This window comes from Pan paniscus, chromosome 22, assembly GCF_029289425.2.
Source record: "Pan paniscus chromosome 22, NHGRI_mPanPan1-v2.0_pri, whole genome shotgun sequence".
NCBI classification, from domain to species: Eukaryota; Metazoa; Chordata; class Mammalia; order Primates; family Hominidae; genus Pan; species Pan paniscus.
The window spans coordinates 13,987,988-14,011,330 of NC_073271.2; the positions used below are offsets into that span (position 1 = coordinate 13,987,988).

Sequence of the window (23,343 nt, forward strand, 5' to 3'; positions counted from 1 at the left end):
ACAAAAATTAGTTGGGTGTGGAGGCACATGCCTATAGTCCTGGCTACTCAGGAGGCTGAAGTGGGAGGATCGCCTGAGACCGGGAGGTCAAGGCTGCAGTGAGCCGAAATCATGCCACTGCACTCCAGCCCGGGGAACAGAGTGAGACTCTGTCTCAAGAGAACAAAACAAGACAACAACAATAGCAACAACAACATAGATGCACTTATTTTTCTTAGTGAGAAGATCCTTTATCATTTTTTCCCAATCAATGACTGCCTAAGGATCTTTAACTTTAATCAAATTCTCCAAGTGATTGATAGCCACCAAAAAAACTTAACCATATAGCAGATGCCATGTAGCAGTGCCTGGTCCATAACCATTCTGCATTCACTGTTCCCATTTTTCCTACGGGCAAGCACCAATGACTGACTGCCTGAGGACTTTCTTTAGCTGCAGGAGTGTGCTAGACCCCTAAGAGACAGATGGAGAAAATTTAGGAGTTCATACCTCCAGGAAAAGCTTTCAACCATTGACAGATGAAAGTTGGTGAATAAACACCCCAGCTCCTCACCCCTCCGATGGGACAACTCCAAGACCTACTCTATATAATCTTTCAGGATCTCCCATTAGGATTGACCCAATATCCACAAGGTCAACCTGCCACCAACATACCCTCTCTTGGCTTTTTTCCATGGTTGTTTTACTTCCCTATTTCCCTACTCGTGCTTGAGATCACCTTCTACTCTGCACCCAAATCTGTACCTTAGGGTCAGCTTCTGGGGAAAAGTTCTCAGCCCAAGTTAAATGACTATCCTATTGGTTCTCTTACAGATTATCCATTCTGGCTATCAACTGGTTCAATCAATACTAAATTCACAATGTCTGCTAAGTCAGACCAGTTTTATATCCATCTTTGGAAATCTACCTGTATTTCACTGATCCCTTCTTTAATGGTAAATCAGACCCTACTTTGTATTTAAACTCACTATACTGTACACCAAACTAGAGGTAGCTTATAAAGAAAATACATTACTCTTCCTAACATTTTAGGTTTTTGTGCCCAGCATAGCTTCTTAAAAAGAATTTCTGGAGCTCTTTGAGGCCTTGGGGAAAAAATAAAATGAATGAAAAAGGAGCTGACCTGGGATATCATGGAAGCTAAATATTTCACTAATTCTGTTTTGTTGAAGATTCCAGTCTGATTTGGTTTATTTGTTTTTTGTTTTGGTTTGAGAGCTTTCCTTCTTTCTCCCTTTATTTGGCACTCATCCTTCTTAAGAGACTATTTGAGTTGTAGTAGCTGGACTCTGGGAACCGCAGGCATGTTGTTTGGCAGATGGATTTTTGCAGTTCTACAGACCAAACCTAATTATCCATTTTGAGTTGTCATCTGAGTTTCTGTTTGAGTTGCCAATGTTTGTCCATTGGATTTTTCTCCTGTCCATTAAGCAACTTTCTCACATGATAGAGCATCTACACAAAAAGAATTTCAGGAAACCAGCAGCCATGTGTTGAGACCCATAGGGGAGCTGCTGAGATTATTCACACAAAGTCCATTTCTCTCCTTAAGCAAGGAAGCAGGAAATATATAATACTAGAATAAGGAACTCAAAAAAGATGTGGCCTAACACATCTACAAGACACAGTCTGGAAAATTCCTATCATGTTAACAGTCCAACATATGCGCTGAATGCATTTCTACTTGGTCAAGCCAGAGAATATTTAATCTCCATCTGAATAACATAAAAATGAAAATGCTATAAATTGCAACTACCTAAATATTTTTTGAATCAATACATATCAAATATGTTTAAGTGTTCTTTTCTCATTTTTCTTAAGTTTCTACAAAGGATCAACTGTCACCCGCACCCAGCATCTCCTGCCATTTCTGAAGTTTGGGTGACTCACTGATCCAACAGAAATCAGTCTCCCTTTAGTGATACCCCCTATATTCCTTTCTTTTCTTCATTGCTTAGCAATAGCACTGCCAGGGAAATGGAAACAAACAAAAAAGGAGAAAATCAACCCCCGTTTATTTTTATATACAATAAAGTTTTCATGAAAGTGAAATCATAATGCCTAATGGTGACAAGAATGCTTTTTAGTAATGAGAGACTTTGTAAACCTTTCAAGTGCTTTAAAAAACGATATATAATATTTGTACCTATTTTGGGGGTACTTGTGATATTTTGATACATGTATACTATGTGAAATCAAATTAGGGTAATTGGGGGTATCCATCACCTCAAATATATATCTTCTCTTTGTGTTGGGAACATAATAATTCTTCTAGCTATTTTGAAATGTACAATAAATTATGGTTAACTATAATTTCCCTATTCTACTATTGGATACTACAACTTGTTCCATCTAACTGTACCTGTCAAGTGTTTTTGAATAAGAAACATTTAACTGACTTTTTTTTAAAGAGATGGGGTCTTGCTGTGTTGCGCGGGATGAATTTGAACTGAACTCCCCGGTAGCTGGGACTAAAGGCACATACTTTTGAGTTTGGCTTAACTGACTTTGAAAGCTATAAAAGTAGGGATAGGTAAGATCAGCTGAACAACATGTCCATTTGCATAATAGCAGAGTTCCTCCTTTATCAGAAATGTGCAAGTTTCCTTGTCCTTTAGAGTTTGAGTTGTGAGTTGAGATAATATGTTTTTGCTACCAGCAATCGTAAATTAAATCAACATACCTACAAATGGCTGTCCTAACAGGGAGTCATCTAGTATCCAAAGAACCACCATTCCCTGCCCACTCCTATTGCTCCTGGATACCCACTCCACTTCACCTCCCTTCTCTTCTTCATTACTGATTAGTAGAATGTGTGGCTGCTATCTTCCCAAACTCAATAATAAGGTCACTAAAGCTGCCAGGGATCTGTGGTTCCCAGGCATCCTATTCTTGCTGAATTACCACTCCTGCTACTCACTCCTTCAACCCTAATCAGGGTCCTTCACTCCAACTTTCCACTCCATTACTATCAGCCTCTGCCTAAGCTAGATACTTATCCTTTCCTGAAACATCTGCCAATTCTCTCTCTCACTTTGTAACATGAAAATGTAACCCTGTCTCCCTAAAACTACAAGCAGTATTAGTTCAACACCAAAGAATCTGCACTTTGCCCTTCCACCATCTATGCTCCTTTGTTAGGAAGGAGAATAAGGTTTGACTCCTAATTCTGTGAGCAAGAAAAGATGCTTTTTTTTTTATTTCATATTTTCTTTTATTTATTTATTATTATTATACTTTAAGTTTTAGGGTACATGTGCACAACGTCCAGGTTAGTTACATATGTATACATGTTCCATGCTGGTGCGCTGCACCCACTAACTCGTCATCTTGCATTACGTATATCTCCCAATGCCATCCCTCCCCCCTCCCCCCACCCCACAACAGTCCCCAGAGTGTGATGTTCCCCTTCCTGTGTCCATGTGTTCTCATTGTTCAATTCCCACCTATGAGTGAGAATATGTGGTGTTTGGTTTTTTGTTCTTGTGATAGTTTACTGAGAATGATGATTTCCAATTTCATCCATGTCCCTAAAAGGACATGAACTCATCATTTTTTATGGTTGCATAGTATTCCATGGTTTATATGTGCCACATTTTCTTAACCCAGTCTATCATTGTTGGACATTTGGGTTGGTTCCAAGTCTTTGCTATTGTGAATAGTGCCGCAATAAACATACGTGTGCATGTGTCTTTATAGCAGCATGATTTATAATCCTTTGGGTATATACCTGGTAATGGGATGGCTGGGTCAAATGGTATTTCTAGTTCTAGATCCCTGAGGAATCGCCACACTGACTTCCACAATGGTTGAACTAGTTTACAGTCCCACCAACAGTGTAAAAGTGTTCCTATTTCTCCACATCCTCTCCAGCACCTGTTGTTTCCTGATTTTTTAATGATTGCCATTCTAACTGGTGTGAGATGATATCTCATAGTGGTTTTGATTTGCATTTCTCTGATGGCCAGTGATGGTGAGCATTTTTTCATGAAAGATGCTTTACCAGAGTACTGACTTGGCCTGGTGAATCCAAGTCCTCCTAGAAACATTCTTATAAATATTTCACCACGCTCTGTCAAGAACACTGTAGGCTAAATGGGTGTTTGGAGGCTTCCTTGGTAAATTAACTACATTCATCTACAGCATAGCTGCTATGAGAAGATGCATTTAGTTTTACTTCCAATATGAAAAACAAACAAATTCCTCAAAGGAGTACAATCTAGGTTCCAAAATCTAGATCTCCAGCCAGGTCGGCTCTCTTTCTGGCATCTTCACTTGGATGTCCCTCGGGCATTGAAAACCTAACATTTGTATTCCACTAAACCTGCTTGTCCACTAACCCTATTCAATTAGCAGCACCTTTTTACATTGATTGCCAAATCTAGAAACCTGAAACAGCTTTGTTTCTTGTTCCTCACTGCCTATATCCAGCTGGGCTCAAATTTTGCTAGTCATCCCTCCAAAAATCTCCTAAGCCTCTCAGATTGCTGTAACAACTTGAGTTCAGACCCCACCAGTTTTTACTGTGACTATGAAAACAATTTCTTCAATAATTTCCCTTTTGTTTTTTCTGCCCTCTTCAGATCCATCCTTGGCACTGCCTCTAGAGTTTTCTTTCCAAAACACAGACAGGATTATGATCGGCCCCTGTTTAAAAGGAAAGAAAAAAAAAAAGCAAACTTAGATTGTTCTCTCTGCTAAATCAAAAAGCCTGACTTCAGAAGAAGAGGGATTCTTGCCCATTCTGTCACATTTGAGCACCTGGGCAGTACAACAAGGATTTTGCTGGCAGCAATTCTCCAGGAGTCTCAGATGTGAGCCCCTCAATAAGGCCAGAGAATAGACAGCTCTAATGCATTCAGTCTTCTCTCTTCAGGTACCCTAGAAAAATCTTCAGTGAGTACCCCCTCACCCAGAGCAAAAAAGATGCATGGAGAGGAGTCTGCCTCTTGTATTCAAGTGGGGACAGTTGCTACAGAAATAATCCCCTGGCTTTCCTGTCTAATCTCAGATTTCCAATAACCAGAGTTAAATTTTGTATTAATTGTGGTAGATCCCCTTAATCCCAGTTTTTCTGAGCTCTCCCCCTTTCACTACCTTCCTAATTTGTCTCTTATCTTACTCAAGTTTTAATGACTATATTTTAAGTTGTTAAGGCATTCTATAAATTTTCTGTTCAAGCAGATTTTAGAATAATTAGAATGCCATTTTGTCCCTAATTATAATCCCAAGTTGAAGTTGCAGAATTTGGGTGCAAATTTTGAAAGAACACTCAACTGGGCGCAGTGGCTCACACCTGTAATCCCACTACTTTGAGAGGCCGAGGCTGGCGGATCACGAGGTCAGGAGTTCAAGACCAGCCTGGCCAATATGGTGAAACCCTGTTTCTACTAAAAATACAAAAATTAGCCGGATGTGGTGGGGAGCACCTGTGGTCCCAGCTAAGGCAGGAGAATCACTTGAACCCGGGAGGTGAAGGTTGCAGTCAGCTGGGATCATGCCACTGCACTCCAGCCTGGGCAACAGAGCGAGACTCCATCTCAAAAAAAAAAAAAAGAAAGAACACTGTTGGTTGGGCATGGTGGCTCATGCTTGTAATCTCAACACTGTGGGAGGCCAAAGTGGGAGGAGGATCATTTGAGGCCAGTAGTTCAAGACCAGCCTGGGCAACAAAGCCAGTGCCTATCTCTCTCTCTCTCTTTGTTCTTTTAAAGAAAGAACACTCTTTCTAAAATCTAAATGCATTCAGTCAACAAATACATTTGAGCCTATATTTAGTACTAAACTAGATGCTGGAGCTACAACAGTAAGGAAAAACCGACATGCACCCTGCCCTCACAGAGCCTACAGTTGGGTGAGTGGGATAGGCATGAATCAAACAAATCAAACAAATAACACATTCAAGTTTGACACTGCAACTGTAGAAAGTGCTCTGAAGGGGAGGTGACCGGTGCTTTGAGAAATATAATGCAAATTATTATTATTTTTATTTTTTCAAATGAAAGGTCTCACATATTTATTACTGAACCCAGCCAACCAGCGCATTCACAATAGATTCAGAGAGGAAAAAAATATATTCCCAATAAAACATGACCAACTGTCCAGATAGTGGTGACATTTTCAGCTTGATATGGTAACATGGTCATGACCTTGAGACAGCATAAATACGTGTGCCATCTCGTATGCAGTTCCTTGCAGACCCAGCTTGGTTCTTCTCCAATATCTCCTCTTGGAGTTGTACCCGATTTTATTTCCAGTTTTCATCCGAATCTACTGTGGAATGGGATAATTTTGCTTTTGTTTCATTGCCAGGAATTAATCCTGAAAGCGTGAGAAAACACGGCGAAAAGTGGAGTTAAGCACACACCACAATGGCAAAGAAAGGAAGAGACAGCTGTAATACAAATTAAATCAAATGTAATCAGAGGGGTCCCTTAGGAAAGGATACTTGTTCTGAAATAGTAAGGATGACTAGGAGATACCCGCTTGAGAAGGTCAAGTATTCCAGGCAAAGGGAACAGCATCTGCAAAGGAAACAGCCACAGTGGGGACGGGGACATTGAGATGAACTTAGAGAGGCAGGTAAATGCAAACCCTTCAGTTAAGTATTATCTTTATCATAAATGCAACTGAAGTCCTTGAATCAATCCCTTCATGAGGAGGAAATGAGGGTGCCACTGGTTTCATTCTAATCAAAGGAAGGGGGACTTATTCTGAATTCCATCTCTGATTCCCAAAATATCTGGTTAGTGCTTTAATGTTTCCATGACTCTAGTTTCCTTACTTATAACAAGTTTACCTCAATGCTTGTCACCTCCAGTTTTATAAAGGTATTTTAAGGAACAATGAGTCATAATTGCTGAGTTCTTTGAACTCCTTGGATGAAAGATGTTATACTGCCTATAAACATAAAGCATTGTTATTATCTATCAGAAAAAAAGCTGTCCCCAGCCAAAAAGAAACCAGCAAAATACAAAGTATATGAGGCGCCACACACTTCTGTAATATTTAAATTTATAATCTGGGTATAAATTACATGGGTTTAACATTGGGTTAAGCCCAGCATCTTTGATCTATAATGCCCACAGCACTATGCAAACATTGAGTCATCTAATCTCAAAATGCTCTGGGGGTGTGTATGTCACAAACACCAGCCATTATCATTCTTTCTTTGAATTTTTTTCCTAAAGCACACCACCAAAGTTAGTGTAAAATCTCAGAAAATGAACACAAATTAGTCGTTATTCTGCTAGTCTTCTTTCTTTTCATTCAAACGCCCAATCAAAAGCATCTCTACACCAAAATACAAACATGATCACAAAGATAAGGAAAAGCTTAAATAAAACAAGCAAAAGATTTTTATTCCTGGGTAAACATCTTATCTTTTTCTTATTTTTAGTACAGGGCAGGTTTGCTACTTTGTGAACTGTTTTGGCCTAAGAAGGAAAGTAGAGAAAAAGGACTAGAGATGAGGATACTACAAGAATGGGAACTTTGGCAAAAGAAGTGAAATGGAAACAGGGATGAGACGAAAATTTATATAGGTTCATTCCTTTTCTTTTTTCTTTTTTTTTTTTTTTGAGATGGAGTCTTGCTCTGTCGCCCAGGCTGGAGTGCAGTGGCATGATCTCGGCTCACTGCAACTTCCGCCTCCCGGGTCCAAGCGATTCTCCTGTCTCAGCCTCCTGAGTAACTGGGATTACAGGTGCATGCCACCATGCCCAGCTAATTTTTGTATTTTTAGTACAGACGGGGCTTCACCATGTTGGCCGGGCTGGTCTCAAACTCCTGACCTCAGGTGATCCACTCACCTGAGCCTCCCAAAGTGCTGGAGTTACAGGAGTGAGCCACCACACCCAGTAGTTCACTCTTTTCTTTCCTTTCACTAATATAGCTTACAGTAGAGATGGAGGGAGGGTGAGACACTTAAAACCCAGGGCCAACTTATCCAGGGCCCGTGAAAATGTTTTAATTTCTTTTAAAATCAGAAGAAATAATGATATGATCCAGCCTGAATTAAACTTGTCTTTATACCAACACTGTTGTAAAAACAATTATTATTATTTTTAATGGTGGCAGGGGTTCACAAAGATGAAAGTACTTAAGGCCCCTGAAAGTCACAATGTGGCCCTGGAAATGCCCTATCTTAGATATTTTGAGGAAAACTTGCTGAGGACATCCTTGACTATTTATTTATTCTACCTGGACACTAGAGAATTCCACAAAAGCAACTGAATACAATATTTGAGAAGTAATTCAATAAACTGAATGGAGGAAGCTAAGTAAAAACAGAACCTGGGCTGGGCGTGGTGGCTCACGCCTGTAATCCCAGCACTTTGGGAGGCTGAGGTGGGTGGATTGCCTGAGCTCAGGAGTTCCAGACCAGCCTGGCCAATATGGTGAAACCCCATCTCTACTAAAATACAAAATATCAGCTGGGCATGGCAGCAGGCCCGTAAGCCCAGCTACTTGAGAGGCTGAGGCATGAGAATTGCTTGAACCTAGGAGGTGGAGGTTGCAGTGAGCTGAGATCATGCCACTGCACTCCAGCCTGGGTGACAAAGCGAAACTCTGTCTCAAATAAACAAACAAACCAACCAACCCTGGGGGATTATCAGTAAAGGAAACTGTGGTTTAACTTCTCCATACAGCTTATGTACACGGCATGGGGTATATTCCCCTATTTACAAGGCTATTGAAGAGAGTCATGAACCTCAACTAAGAATTGGTAATTATAGGCCAGATGCGGTGGCTCATGCATGTAATCCAGCACTTTGGGAGGCCAAGGTGGGTGGACCATCTGAGGTCAGGAGTTCAAGACCAGCCTGGCCAACATGGTGAGACCTCATCTCTACTAAAAATACAAAAAATCCCGGCTACTCAGGAGGCTGAGGTGAGAGAATTGCTTGAACCTGGGAGACAGAGGTTGCAATGAGCCAAGATAGTGCCACTGCACTCCAGCCTGGGCAACAGAGCGAGACTATGTCTCAAAAAAAAAAAAAGGGGGTCTCTTCTCTTGGCTTTGGAGCCCCCGCATCTGTCTCTGTACAGGGTAGCTTCTTCCTTTTTTCTTCTCCCTTCTTTCTTGCCGATTAAACTCTCCACTCCTTAATACCAAAAAAAAAAAAAGAATTGGTAACTACAAGCCCTTCCTCATGCTAGTGTCTGATCCGAATTTACATTAACAATATAATCTATAACATAGCACCAAGAGGGTATTTTAAACATTTTCCTGGAATAGGAGTGTCCCTAGGATCCTGTCAGAAGCTAATACAAATCCCCTCTCAAGAAAAACACTTAAGGCCGGGCGCAGTGACTCACGCCAGTAATCCCAGAACTTTGGGAGGCCGAGGCAGGTGGATCACCTGAGGTCAGGAGTTTGAGACCAGCCTGGCAACATGGTGACACCCCAGCTCTACTAAAACTACAAAACTAGCTTGGCGTGGTGGCACAAGCCTGTAATCTCAGCTACTCAAGAGGCTGAGGCAGGAGAATCGCTTGAACCTGGGAGGCAGAGGTTGCAGTGAGCCAAGATTGTGCCATTGCAATCCATCATGGGCAACAAGAGCGAAACTCCGTCTCAAAAAAAAACAAAAAAAAAAACACTTAAAACCCTCAAACAATTCACACAGATAAAGCTCCATAAACATGAGTTTATAACAAAAAATCATCATAAAACACATGAAATAAGAAGCCTAACATAAGCAAAAATGTACAAAAACAGCAGACAATAAAATGAGAGCTGGGCACAGTGGCACACACTTGTGGTCTCACCTACCTGGGAGGCTGAGGAGGGAGGACTGCTTGAGTCCAGGAGTTTTTTGAGACTGAATTTTGCTCTTGTTGCCCAGGCTGGAGTACAATGGCACATTCTTGGCTCACTACAACTTCCACCTCTTGGGTTCAAGTGATTCTCCTGCCTCAGTCTCCCGAGTAGCTGGGTTTACAGGCATGCACCACCACACCTGGCTAATTTTGTATATTTAGTAGAGACAGGGTTTCTCCATGTTGGCCAGGCTAGTCTCAAGCTCCTGAGCTCAGGTGATCCACCTGCCTCAGCCTCCCAAAGTGCTGGGATTACAGGCATGAATACTGTGCCTGGCCAAGTCCAGGAGTTTGAGTCTAGCCTGGGTAACATAGAGAGACCTTGTCTCCAAAAATTAATTAATTAATTAATTAAAGAAAAAAAAAAAAACAGCCAGGCATGGTGGCTCACGCCTGTTAATCCCAGCACTTTGGGAGGCTAAGGCAAGTGGATCACTTGAGGTTAGGAGTTTGAGACCAGCCTGGCCAACATGGTGAAACTCCATTTCTACAAAAAATACAAAAATTAGCCAGGCATGGTGGTGTGGACCTGTAGTCCCAGCTACTCGGGAGGCTGAGGCAGGAGAATTGCTTGAACCCAGAAGGTGGACGTTGCAGTGAGCGGAGATTGCACCACTGCACTCCAGGTTGGGCAACAGAGTGAGACTCCATCTCAAAAAAAAAAAAAAAAGGAAAAGGAAAAAGAAAACAAACCAAAATGAGACACATAATGATTTCAGATCATGCAATTATTGCACACATAATATATAAGTATATTTAACATGTTTAAAGAAATGATAACTGGAAGTATGAGTAGGAATAAGCAACCAAGCAGATATATATTTTTAAAGCTTAAATATTATGAATAAAAATACACAACTTAAATAAAAACTCTTAAGGATAATTGAAAGTAGATTCAACACAACTGAAGAGCAAAGTTGTTAATAGGTAGATAAAACTGAAAAAAATCACCCAGAATTCAGCTCAGAATATCAAATACATGGAAAATATGAGACAATAAGATATAAAGGATAGGATGAGAAGGTATAACACTTATCTAAGTGGCACCCCAGAGGATGACAATAGAGAGATATGGGAAAAGCAACATTGAACAAGAATTTAAATATTGAGATTTTTCCAGAATTGAGGGATAACACAGATAGGTATTTTTAAACAAATAAAAACAAAGTTTGCTTTAAAAAGACCCTCTTAGGCCAGGCACTGTGGCTCCCACCTGTAATCCCAGCACTTTGGGAGGCCGAGGCAGGTGGATCACCTGAGGTCAGGAGTTCGAGACCAGCCTGGCTAATATGGTGAAATCCCATCTCTACTAAAAACACAAAAATTAGCCGGGCATGGTGGCCACCTGTAATCCCAGCTACCTGGGAGGCTGAGACTGAAGAATCGCTTGAACCTGGAAGGGGGAGGTTGCAGTGAGCCAAGACCACAGCATTGCACTCCAGCCTGGGCAACAAGAGTGAAATTCTGTCTGGAAAAAAAAAAAAAAAAAAGTCCTCTTGGTGTAATCAAGTTGCCAAAACAAAATAAAAAAGATACTCAGTAATTTGTAAAGGACATACTTCTGGAAGAAGGAATTATCCCAGAAGTGGTTTGATATGCAAGAAGAAATGGTGAACAAAGACATGTAGACAAATCTAATGGAACATTGACTCTATTGAGGACTAAACTCTGATTTTTTTTTTATCTTTCCCAAATTCTTATCTAAGGGGTCTGGGGAGTCATGGCCTAGAAATCATAAATTCTCATCAGATGGGTTTTATTTAACCCTATATATAGTGACTTACTTTCCAACCTGACTCTGGCATAACATTCAGAGACAAGGAAGAAAATCAAAATATTTTACCCCAAAACATGTTTCTTTGCCGTATCTTGAAAGCTGTCCTTTGTGGGGGAAAATTTGCATCTGTAAGGAATTTCTATTAACATAGCTAGTTCTTCTTCCTCTAGGACCTCCCAATCCTAAAGAGATTAACTGGCTGGGGGCGGTGGCTCACACCTTTAATCTCAGCACTTTGGGAGGCCCAGACCGCGGATCACAAGGTCAAGAGACTGAGACCATCCTGGCCAACGTGGTGAAACCCCGTCTCTACTAATAGTAAAATCCAAAAAAATTAGCCGGGCGTGGTGGCGGGCGCCTGTAATCCCAGCTACAGGGGAGGCTGAGGCAGGAGAATCGCTTGAACCCTGGAGGCGAAGCTTGCAGTGAGCCGAGATCGCGCCACTGCACTCCAGCGTGAGTGACAGAGCGAGACTCCATCTCAAAAAAAAAAAAGAAAAGAAAAAGAAAATTTGAGACGGAGTCTGGCTCTGTCGCCCAGGCTGGAGTGCAGTGGCGCGATCCCGGCTCACTGCAAGCTCTGCCTCCCGGGTTCACGCCATTCTCCTGCCTCACCCTCCCGAGTAGCTGGGACTACAGGCGCCCGCCACTACGCCTGGCTAATTTTTGTATTTTTAGTACAGACGGCGTTTCATTATGTTGGCCAGGCTGGTCTCAAACGCCTGACCTCAGGTGATCCGTCCGCCTCGGCCTCCCAAAGTGCTGGGATTACAGGCGTGAGCCACCAAACCCGGCCTAAATCTAGCACCTTTTAAAGATCTGGATAGGAAGCATTTGTTATCTATTGTCTCTAAGGGCACCCACTATAAGACTTCAAAAGAACCTTGGTCTCCACAATCTCTTATCTTAACCTGAACATTTCCTTTCTGTGATCTCGCGTCTTTAGATAAACTCAACCAATTGTCAACCAGGAAATGTTTAAATTTTCCTAGAGCCTGGAACCCCGCCCGACTTTGAGTTGCCCCGCCTTTCTATACCAAATTAATGTATTTCTTACATGTATTTGATTGATGTCTCATGCCTCCCTAAAATGCATAAAACCAAGCTGTGCCCCGCCCACCTTCGGCATGTGTTCTCAGGACCTCCTGAGGGCCATGTCATGGGCCATGGTCACTCATATTTTGCTCAGAATAAATATCTTCAAATATTTTACAGAGTTTGACTATTACTGTCAACTATTAAAAAACAAGTCAATGTATAACTTAGAAGGTGGACAGGACAGAAACATTGGATTACACTATAAATTAGGAAAGGGATATGATAGGAGTTAAAACAGTCTAAGATCTATGATTATTCAGGAAAATAATAAAAATGTTCATTTTCTTTAGACTTTTAAATTTAAATATCCATGGGGGCATTTCATCCCAACTGAGGGCAGACTTCCGAAAAATAATGAAGAATTAAACACATGCATTTACCGTGATTCTTCCTGAAACCCTTATTAAAACCACATTAATAGAATTTAAAAGGTTTTTTTTTTAAAAAAAAAAAAAAAAAAAAAAAGCCTGAAGGCAGAAAGACAAAGATAACAGGGTAGAAGACAATATCAACATTTTGGGAACTGGAAGGCAGATAGATGAGAGATACTGACTGAACACATTCCAGACAGCTGAATTCTAAACCAGCAGTAGTCAAAGTGAACCTTCCAAGAATTTCAGGATTTGACAGTACCAGGATATTTGAGAGTGAAGCGAAGGTGGGGCTAAAAACAGGGAGATTGGCTTAAGTTAGTTTAAAAAGAAGTTAAGCGGCCAGGCACAGTGGCTCACGCCTGTAATCCCAGGACTTTGGGAGGCCAAGGCGGGAGGATCACGAGGTCAAGTGATCGAGACCATCCTCGCCAATATGTTGAAACCCCCGTCTCTGCTATAAACACAAAAATTAGCCAGGCATGGTGGCGCACGTTTGTAGTCCCAGCTATTCGGGAGGCTGAGGCAGGAGAATCGCTTGAACCCAGGAGGCAGAGGTCACAGTGAGCCGAGATCGCGCTACTGTACTCCAGCCTGGTGACAGAGTGAGACTCCGTCTCAAAAAAAAAAGTGTATGTATTTATACATTCATTGCTTGGGAGTAAACAGGTAACTTTTGGATGGTATTAACCCATAAAGCCAATGTTCCTGGTAATGTAAATAGAACACACTAGAAAGAAATTTTCATTTCTTTTTTTTTTGAGACAGAGTTTCGCTCTTGTTGCCCAGGCTGGAGTGCAATGGCACGATCTCCACCCACCACCGCCTCCCAGGTTCAAGCGATTCTCCTGCCTTAGCCTCCCGAGTAGCTGGGATTACAGGCATGTGCCACCACACCCGGCTAATTTTGTATTTTTAGTAGAGATGGGGTTTCTCCATGTTAGTTAGGCTGATCTCGAACTCACGACCTCAGGTGATCTGCCCGCCTCGGCATCCCAAAGTGCTGGGATTACAGGCGTGAGCCACTGTGACTGGCAAAATCTTCATTTCTTAAGAACAGCATTATCATTTTTCAGAAAACATAAAAATTAGCAGTTTCACATATAATAGAAAGTTTCTTGGCCTGGCGCAGTGACTCACGCCTGTAATCCTAGTACTTTGGGAGGCTGAGGCAGGCAAATCACCTGAGGTCAGGGGTTTGAGACCAGTCTAGCCAACATGACGAAACCCCCATCTCTACTAGAAATACAAAAATTAGCCAGGTGTGGTGGTGCATGCCTGTAATCCCAGCTACACGTGAGGCTGAGGCAGAATTGCTTGAACCCGGGAGGCGAAGTTGCAGTGAGCCGAGATCATGCCACTGCACTCCAGCCTGGGCGACAGATGGAGACTCCGTCACAAAAAAAAAAAAAAAAAGAGAAAGAAAGAAAGTTTCTTAATTCACATGTCTTCATATTCCAAGCTAAGAAGAGGTGAAAATCCTTTAATTCTTAAGTATAAATTAACCTTTGAATATGATTGTAGGATTTTAATAATCTATGGGTGTGTTCATAGATCTATTAGTGCTGAGACATTTTTGTAAGGATGGATGCTTTATTAACCACAGTTATTTGTGTATCTGTAATTATAGCCTTGATGGAGCAAGGATCATCACCTTTAAGCTGGTTTAGAGGCTATATAATGTGGAGTGCTTGGTGCATTACTAAGACAGGGCAATTCACTTAATGGCTATGCACTATTTCTTAGCTTGGTTTGAAGACAAAAAAGAATAATTTATATGTTCCAGAATAAATGAGATTATCTTATTATAGCTTCCAGAAGACATAATTTCCAAGCTGACAACAGCCACAAATGCATTTTAAGGTGTCTTTAATATATTTCACATAACTGCATAATTTTAGCTACTGTTTATGAAATAATTTAGTCACAAACCAAAGTCTAAAAATGACTTCATGTAACTTTTTAAAGAACAATACTTCCCCAAATAAGATCGACTGCTTCTTTCAAGATTATTTAAATCTTAGAATGGTACATTTTTTAAAAATCTGTGTTCAGTAATCTAAAGCAGCAGAAAAAAATTGATGTAAAACTTGCATTTTAAAAAACGCATTCTGGGCTGGGCACAGTGGCTCACGGCTGTAATCCCAGCACTTTGGGAGGCCAAGGTGGGCGATCACCTGAGGTCAGGAGATCTAGACCATCCTGGCTAACATGATGAAACCCTGTCTCTACTAAAAATACAAAAATTAGCCGGGTGTGGTGGAGTGCACCTGTAGTCCCTGCTACTCAGGAGGCTGAGGCAGGAGAATCGCTTGAATCCGGGAGGCCAAGGTTGCAGTGGGCGAGATCACGCCACTGCACTCCAGCCTGGGCGACAGAGCGAGATCCTGTCCCCCTCTCCCAAAAAAGCACATTCTGAAAAGATATATTTAAGGTGCAATGATTTGTTGTTGCACAGATACTTACATTTTATTAACATATTGCCATAGAAAATAAGCATTCAATTCAACTTGAGAAATACTTGAGAACCTAGTATGTGCTTTCAGAAGTGACGAAGACAAAAAAAAATGTGCTTTTTCAGCCTTCTAGAAGTATTTAGAACAAGAAAAGTGATTAATAGGTATGCAAATGCCTAACACAGAAGGAGGCAAAAGCTAAGAATTAGAAGAAAAAGTACCAGGAAAGGGATTAAGATAAAAATCCTTTTGGGTAGTTGTTGTTCCTCTTCCTCCTCCTCCTCCTTCCTCCTCCCTTCGTCCTCCCGGTCCTCCTCCCTCCTCCTCCTAAATCCTTTCGGGTAATTCCTCCTCCTCCTCCTCTCCGTCCTCCCCCTCCCCCTCCTAAATCCTTTTGGGTAATTCTTCCTCCTCCTCCTCCTTCTTTTCTTCTTCTTTCTTCTTCCTTCTCCTTCTTGGATCAAGGCTCTCTGCAACCTCTGCCTCCCTGGGCTCACCTTATTAGCTCCACTTACTGAGATCCTGCTTACCGGGTTCCTGCACATAGTAAGTGGAAGATAACAAAACTAATATTGGATAATATTTGTCCTCCTACCTCAGCCTCCGGAGTAGCTGGGACTACAGGCACTGCGCGCCACCACATCCGGCTCATTTTTTATTTTTAGTAGAGATGGGGGGGTCTTGCCATGTTGCCCAGGCTGGTCTCGAACGCCTGGGCTCAGGCGATCGTCCACCTCTGCCTCCCAACATGCTGGGAGTTCGAGACCAGCCTGGCCCATATGGTGAAACCCCGTCTCTACTAAAAATACAAAAATTAGCCTGGCGTGGTGGCGCGCGCCTGTAGTCCCAGGTACTCGGGAAGCTGAAGCAGAAGAATCGCTTGAACCTTGGAGGCGGAGGTTGCAGTGAGCCGAGATGGGGTCACTGAACTCCAGCCTGGGCGACAGAGCGAGTATAGAAAAGTTCTCGTAGAACACTGTTAAACAGATGAACAACTTCAATACTTGCTCTTCTCTGCTTGATTTCATTTAGTGTGGTGAGTAAAAATTTAAATTCCAAATATTATTTACACGCAATTATATCCAGTAGAATTCCTGTTTGCTCAAATGGGAAGTCCCTAGCCGTTACTCATGTTGTCTTACGTCTGTATTGAACTCTTACTAGTTTGTAAAAGCTTTGGCAGAACTTTACAATCAGATGGTATGATTTTGCAAAGCCACTTCCTCTTACTACCACTGGTCATCTGTCATTTATTGGGCTGCCGTAAAGCAGGATTCCCCTTAAATCAAATTAAATTGGAATCACTTGAGTAAGGCTCAGGTACTAGTATATATATATATATATATATATTTTTTTTTTTTTTTTTTTTGAGAGGTAGTCTCGCTGTGTCGCCCAGGCTGGAGTGCAGTGGCGCAATCTCGGCTCACTGCAAGCTCCCCCTCCCGGGGTTCACGCCATTCTCCTGCCTCAGCCTCCCGAGTCGCTGGGACTACAGGCGCCTGCAACCACGCCTGGCTAATTTTTTGTATTTTTAGTAGAGACAGGGTTTCACCGTGTTAGCCAGGATGGTCTCGATCTCCTGACCTCATGATCCGCCCGCCTGGGCACCCAAAGTGCTGGGATTACAGGCGTGAGTCACCGCGCCCAGCCAGGCACTAGTATTTTTAAAACATTCTCCAAGTAATTTTCATGTGCAGCCAGAATTGCAACTCACCAGGCTAAACTGCAGTTGCGCAATTCTGGTCTTCTTGATACCTGATTTCTTTGCCCCTTCTCTTTTCTGGTTCAATGCATAATAAGAATTTTCCAATATTAGTTTTATTAGCTTCCACTTACTGAATTCTGCTTACGGGGGTTCCTGCTTAGTCTAGATAGTAAGCAGGAACTTACAAACTATGTAAGCTTATAGACTACATAAGCAGGAACCCTGTAAGCAAGAACTCAGTAAGTGGAAGCTAATTAAAACTACGTGCCAGGCAGGGTGCCAAGCATTTTTTGTGCATTATCTCATTTAACTTTCATAGCAACCCCGAAGTAGGTGCCACTTCTATGAAACCTGCCCAGTTACTGCCCCACTCCGCGGAATAAGCTCTTACCCACCGCTCCTCTTCTTCAATTCATTTCTGTTATGGAACTGTCGCGGCACTACAAAGTCTCTATGTAGTTATAAATAAACGTTATCTGGAAGAGCAGCCGACAACAACTTTCAAGATCTCCAATTCCCCGACCCCACACTCCAACTGACGCCTTCAACCACAACTACTGAGCCCCACTTTCAAAGCTCACTCACTAATATTGGATAATATTTGTCTGCCTACCTCAGCCTCCGGAGTAGCTGGGACTATAGCGTCTTACTAGCCAGCTTCAGGGCTAGAATAGCCTTTCTGTGCAAGTGGAAAAAACCTCAGGTATTTCCCAAATCGGTAGCTGCAGAGGGGCTCTATCCCTACCAGAGATGGAGAAAAGCCCTCTCGCGCTTTTTGTGTCAGCCAGAGCGGCTCGTTAAGAGAGCGAAGGCCAGGGGCTGCACAGGTCGCATCCCGAGAGCATGAGGTCAGAGACCCTGCCCCTGGGGCAAACCGCGAGGGGTGGGACGGGTGGGTGCAGGCGGGGCGGAGGGTAGGAGCCGCCCTAGTGGCGGCCCCTGGGAGTGTCCCGTGCCTCGCCTTAAAGGAGGGCGCCAACGCAATTTCAGTATCTGGGAGACGGGCTGCCCCACCCCCGCGCGCAAAACCCTGGTTTAGCTTAAGGGATGGAGGCGGGGACCCCTGCGCAGGCTTGCGGCGTGGGAGGCGGCCGCCCGCGACCTAAGACGCCGCGCGCCGGGAGGCTGAGAGTTCGGCGCCGGGAGGGTCCCGGGGACGGAGGAGCGCCTCGCCCGGTTGCCAAGGCAACCCCACGCGGCTGGAGAAGCCGGCGCTCGCAGCCCGGCCCGGGCCGCTGCCGGAAGTGACGCGAGTTCACCTGCCGAGCGGGGGCTGGGAGGAGGGGCGGAGGGTGCAGAGGTGCCGCCGCCGCCGCGAGCCAGTCGGGAGCGCGCGAGGCGCGGGGAGCCTGGGACCAGGAGCGAGAGCCGCCTACCTGCAGCCGCCGCCCACGGCACGGCAGCCACCATGGCGCTCCTGCTGTGCTTCGTGCTCCTGTGCGGAGTAGTGGGTGAGTAGGGGCCATGGGGTCCTCAGCACCCGCCCAGCCCGGGGGCGCTCGCTGCCCGCGGCCACCCAGGAACAATGGGGCGTGGGGGAGGGGGCGGGAGCGATTTGGGGGCGCTGCTGCAGGGGCGGCGGGGCGGGCAGAATTGCACAGGGGCGCTTTTCCTGGGCCGGGCGCTCCTGGAGCCGGTCCCGTAGGGAGCCGCGCAGGGCGCGCGGAGTGCCCGGGGACCGAGCCCTCGGCGGGGGGTGGAGGCGGAGGGGCTCGGGCGCGGCGTGTCGGGTGCGCCTCGCAGCTCTCCCATAGCATTCTCTGCCCCGGTGCGGGCTTGCCTTTCTTTGCTGTCGCCGTCTCCCTTGTCAGCCTTCGTGTCGGTTCTCTCCAGCGTTACCCGATTTCAAAAGCCTTGGGCGGCGAGTTTTCAGGTGTGGAGTCGCCCAGGCGGGGAGGCTGAATTGCAAACGCCATTATTCAATGGACATGGAGCTGCCCGGTGCCTCGGATCGGCTAGGCTACCTCTAGGAAAGAGGCGCTGAGCGAACGCCAGCCTGGACGGTGTTAGTCTCCTGGAAGCAGCTCGCCCAGGCAGGAGCTGCTAACCAGACGCGCATTGTGAAGGAGACCGTGGAAAATCAAAAGTGGGTTCCTGCAAAAATGTAGCATTGGTTTCTGCAGTCCTTGGGCGAAGTGCAAAGGAGAATTCAGTGACCTCGTTTTTGAGTTTGTAATGAGTCGTTCATTTTGGAGATAAGACGGGCTGAGTTGTACAGGGTAATTGCTAGAGGATTTGCCAAGTACGTTTGTCGACTGCTCCTTTCTCTGGGAGGGGAAAAAAGGCATGTGAAAAATGCGTGGACCATTAGGAGGCGTAATCATTTTGACACTTTAAAAAACGGATTTTCCATGTCGGTGTTTTAACCAACTGATCTTGTTAAACTAAGCACTTGCTGCGTTTTATAACCAAATAATTCATTTTTAAAAATCCGTAGGTGGGATCCTAGGAGGCGCACTTAGTATAGCCTCTGGAAGGGTAATTTTTTGTTGTTAGGTGCTCTGAAGCAGGATCTAGTGGCCCTTTCTGTTGGGATGGCTCTCTGCTTCCTGTTGAAATGTTAATTCCATTGTTGGATGCCACAGCTGTGAGCATTACTCATGGGATCAACATTCTATTAGCAAGTCTAATCTTCGATCTGAGCCTATAGCACTACCTCCACCTTTTTGATATATATCATTTAGACTTGGCGGGCTGAAATGTCCAAAGTAAGCCTTCCGGAGAAGATGAAGGGTCATAGAACCAGTTTACAGGTACATTCCCACCTTCCTTTCTTTTTTTTCTTTTTTTTGTCTAGGCCGAACCTGAAGATGAAGTTGAGAACACAGTGTGTTCTCTGGAAAAAAAAAAAAAAAAATAGTTTTAGACCACATCTAAAGCAGAAAAGTGGAAGAACATAAATTATGTGGAGGAACTTTTTTTTTTTTTAATGGAGTTTCGCTCTTGTTGCACAGGCTGGAGTGCAATGGCGTGATCTTGGCTCACCACAACCTCCGCCCCCCGCGTTTAAGCGATTCTCCTGCCTCAGCCTCCTGAGTAGCTGGGATTACAGGCACCCCCCACCATGCCCGGCTAATTTTTTTATTTTTAGTAGAAACCATGTTGGTCAGGCTGGTCTCAAACCCCCAACCTCAGGTGATCCGCCTCCCTCAGCCTCCCAGAGTCCTGGGATTACAAGCGTGAGCCACCATGCCTGGCAAGAACTAGTTGTTGTTGTTTTAACGGGAATATTTAGATAATTGGATTTATTATTTTTTTTTTGGAATGCCTCACTTTGATAGGCACAATTCTAAGAAATAATATTTTGATGCAGAGAGTCATTGTGCTCATAAGGTATACACGGGTACAGTGAACATTTACTCGAAGGGCCAGTGTCTCAGCTAAACAAGGCAACTATCTTTATTCCAGTTTTTCAGTTTAAGAAACAGCTGAGGCCAGGCACGGTGCTTGTAATCCCAGCAATTTGGGAGGTTGAGACGGGAGGGTCATTTGAGTGTAGGAGTTTGAGACCAGCCTGGGCAACATGGCGAGACCGCATTTCTACAAAAAATACAACAAAATAAAACCCAAAAAGAGCTAGCTAGGTGCAGTGATGCTTGCCATAGTCCCAGCTACTCGGGAGGCTGAGATGGGAGGATTGCCGGAGCCTGGGAGGTCTAAGCTCATGAGGTCTAAGATCATGACACTGCTCTCGAGCCTGGGCGACAGAGTGAGACTCTGTCTCAAAAAAAAAAAAAAAAAAAGACATGCTAATTGATGAATGGCTTTATTTCTTCAGATATTTCTGACCATTTAGAAATGCATTGGTATGGGCCGGGCGCGGTGGCTTACGCCTGTAATCCCAGCACTTTGGGAGGCCGAGGCGGGCAGATCATGAGATTAGGAGATCGAGACCATCCTGGCTAACACGGTGAAACCCCGTCTCTACTAAAAATACAAAAAAATTAGCCGAGCCTGGTGGCAGGCGCCTGTAGTACCAGCTGAAGCTGAGGCAGGAGAATGGCGTGAACCCGGGAGGCGTAGCTTGCAGTGAGCCCACATCGCGCCACTGCATTCCAGCTTGGGCGACAGAGCTAGACTCCGTCTCTGAAACAAATAAACAAAAAAAAAGGCATTGTTATTAACTCAAGTTAACATGATTGACTCCTACTTTAGCAAAACAAGGAAAAGACTCATTCAGATTATACCGTCAGTGATAGATATTCCTCCAGCTCTGAAACAGTTTTGTGGTATACTCTGGCTGCAGATGGGACTCCTTTCGATGCATTTTTATTGGCTGCCTACTAGTGAGTCATACTACTAGTAATCAGTAGTAGCAGCAGTAGTAAGCAGTGGCAGTAGCAGTAGTAGTAAAATTAAACCCTTGATCAGTTATGAAATGCCAGATACTGTTCTAAGGGCTTTACATACCTATATATTAAATCCACCAAGCAACCCGAGAGGGTATTTATTATACTTATCCCTGTTGTACAAATAGAGAAACTGAGGCACAGAGTCGTTATATAATTAACTTGTGAAGATCACAGATTTGCTCTTGAATCTGTGTTCTCATCACACTATGCTCTTCTGTCCCTACAGCAGCCACTTTCTCTTACTACCACTGGTCGTCTGTCATTTATTAAGAACCTACTGTTGGTTTGACTGTGTGTCAAATACTGAAGGCTTTTATTATTAGCTCTTTAATGTCATAGTCTTAATTGAATACTTTGAGGCATTGTGAGGACACTAGTTTCTCCAGGGCTTGGGTTGACATTGTAAACTAATGTGGCCTAGGGACCTGCAGCATCAGCATTACTTAGGGATCTTGTTAAAGTTTGGGGTGGTGTTCTTCAATTGCCAACATGAATGGAACTAAAAAAGTCTGGTCTCCCAACCTCTTGTTAGCTATTTGATGGTGGCCAAGCCTCACTGTGTGTCTGTTGCCTTATGTGTCAAGAATGGGGATCCTGGGGCAGGTAATGGGGGTTGAAGGTGGAAGGGTTGGGTAGATGTTGGTCAAGGGATACAAAATTAAATCCATTATCCAACATGGTGACTATAGTTAATAACAATGTATTATATTTTTGAAAATTGCTATGAGTGGATTTTAAGTGTTCTCATCACAAAAAGTATGTGAGGTAATGCATATGTTAATTCCCTTGATTTAACCATTTCACAAGGCACACATATTTCAAAATAATGTGTTATATGTAGATAAACATACACAATTTTTGTCAATGAAAAATAGAAAAAAAACCAGAAAAATACCAAATTTATAAAATAAATTGAGGTGTTTGGATGAAAAAAAATACAAGAGCTTTGCCTTCATGTCTGTAGATCTCTTAATATATTATTGGTCTTGCATCTCAGATATCAAATAAAGATACCTAGCTTGACACAAAAGTTGGTAGCTGCAAGGTTAAGCTGTATTAGTTTGATGATGGGCCAGGAAATGATATATTTTCTAAATTTTATCCTTAAATATTGGCTGTAACAAATGCTGATATAGCAAAACGTAAGCTTCTATTAGACAGCAAGAGGGAAACTTGAGTGAATGAATGCAACTTACCTCCAAGTCCTCTTAAAGGAGGTAAAATAATAAATACTGTGTTTTACCAGTGCTCCCCCCAAAGCATTATTCTAAGCATGCAGGAGGTTATAGTGAGCAGCTACAATAGTAAGATCCAACCCAGAGGTAGGTTCAAGGCCAAGAGTAGGAGAGTGGTTGAGGAAATCCTCTTAGGGCCAGTACCATTTCATAGAATGCCCATTTGTGTTGGAGGATGAGTCTGTGGCCTATTTTCTTCTGATTCAAAAGCACATTCCCAATTTCAGCCTTGCTGAAAAAGAGGCATTTTTGTACCTGCTATTAAGAACAGCTAGGATACAGGATAAGGCTGGCATAAAATTATTTAGCAAGCACATGCTAGCTATTCCAGTTTGAAATCTACCAAACTGTAAAATCGGGGAGAAATAAAAAGTTGAAGATGAAGTTGTTGTTCCTCAAGATGAGGGAACAAAATCTTACAAAAGGCGGGATTAGGCACTCGCTTAACTCTATATGGAGAACATCCTTCTCAAGCTAGGTGGAAGATGAGGAAGAATATTACCAAAAGCTGACCAGGCCATTTG

At 43.5% G+C, this 23,343-nt stretch overlaps 2 protein-coding genes across 9 annotated transcripts in view; one reads left to right on the plus strand and one right to left on the minus strand.

Moving 5' to 3' along the window:
• Nucleotides 1–2,422: 2,422 nt before the first annotated feature.
• On the minus strand, nt 2,423–21,713 carry LOC106634209 (basic proline-rich protein-like). Of its 7 annotated transcripts, none has more exons than XR_008622400.2 (3): nt 18,609–21,713; nt 6,483–6,524; nt 2,423–6,321 (listed from the first exon to the last, which is right to left on the minus strand). XR_008622400.2 is itself a non-coding variant. In XM_063601439.1 (3 exons), exons 1-3 carry the CDS (start codon nt 18,987–18,989, stop codon nt 6,248–6,250), a joined length of 531 nt encoding a protein of 176 aa, XP_063457509.1. In that variant the 5' UTR covers nt 18,990–21,713; the 3' UTR covers nt 2,423–6,247. The 7 variants fall into 7 exon arrangements, 1 of the variants encoding a protein (XP_063457509.1); XR_008622397.1 differs by lacking the exon at nt 18,609–21,713 and adding an exon at nt 17,846–18,264; XR_010111147.1 differs by lacking the exon at nt 18,609–21,713 and adding an exon at nt 17,846–18,264 and having other exon boundaries at nt 6,449–6,524.
• Nucleotides 18,549–23,343, plus strand: part of CXADR (CXADR Ig-like cell adhesion molecule) — an 83,073-nt gene continuing 78,278 nt past the window's right edge. For both annotated transcript variants that reach the window (XM_034948168.3, XM_034948167.3), the window contains exon 1: nt 18,549–18,683. In XM_034948168.3, the coding sequence (XP_034804059.3) occupies nt 18,641–18,683 (43 nt within the window). In that variant the 5' untranslated portion in view covers nt 18,549–18,640. The remainder of the gene's footprint in view (nt 18,684–23,343) is intronic.

Coding starts and splice junctions, on each gene's coding strand:
- LOC106634209 (XM_063601439.1), bottom strand. CDS start 18,989: ATGCTATGGGAGAGCTGCGAGGCGCACCCGACACGCCGCGCCCGAGCC. Junction 6,525..18,608: donor GCCGTGGGCGGCGGCTGCAG/GTAGGCGGCTCT, acceptor TTTCCTTTGCAG/ATGCTGTTCCCTTTGCCTGG. Junction 6,322..6,448: donor TCCTTACTATTTCAGAACAA/GTATCCTTTCCT, acceptor TCACGCTTTCAG/GATTAATTCCTGGCAATGAA.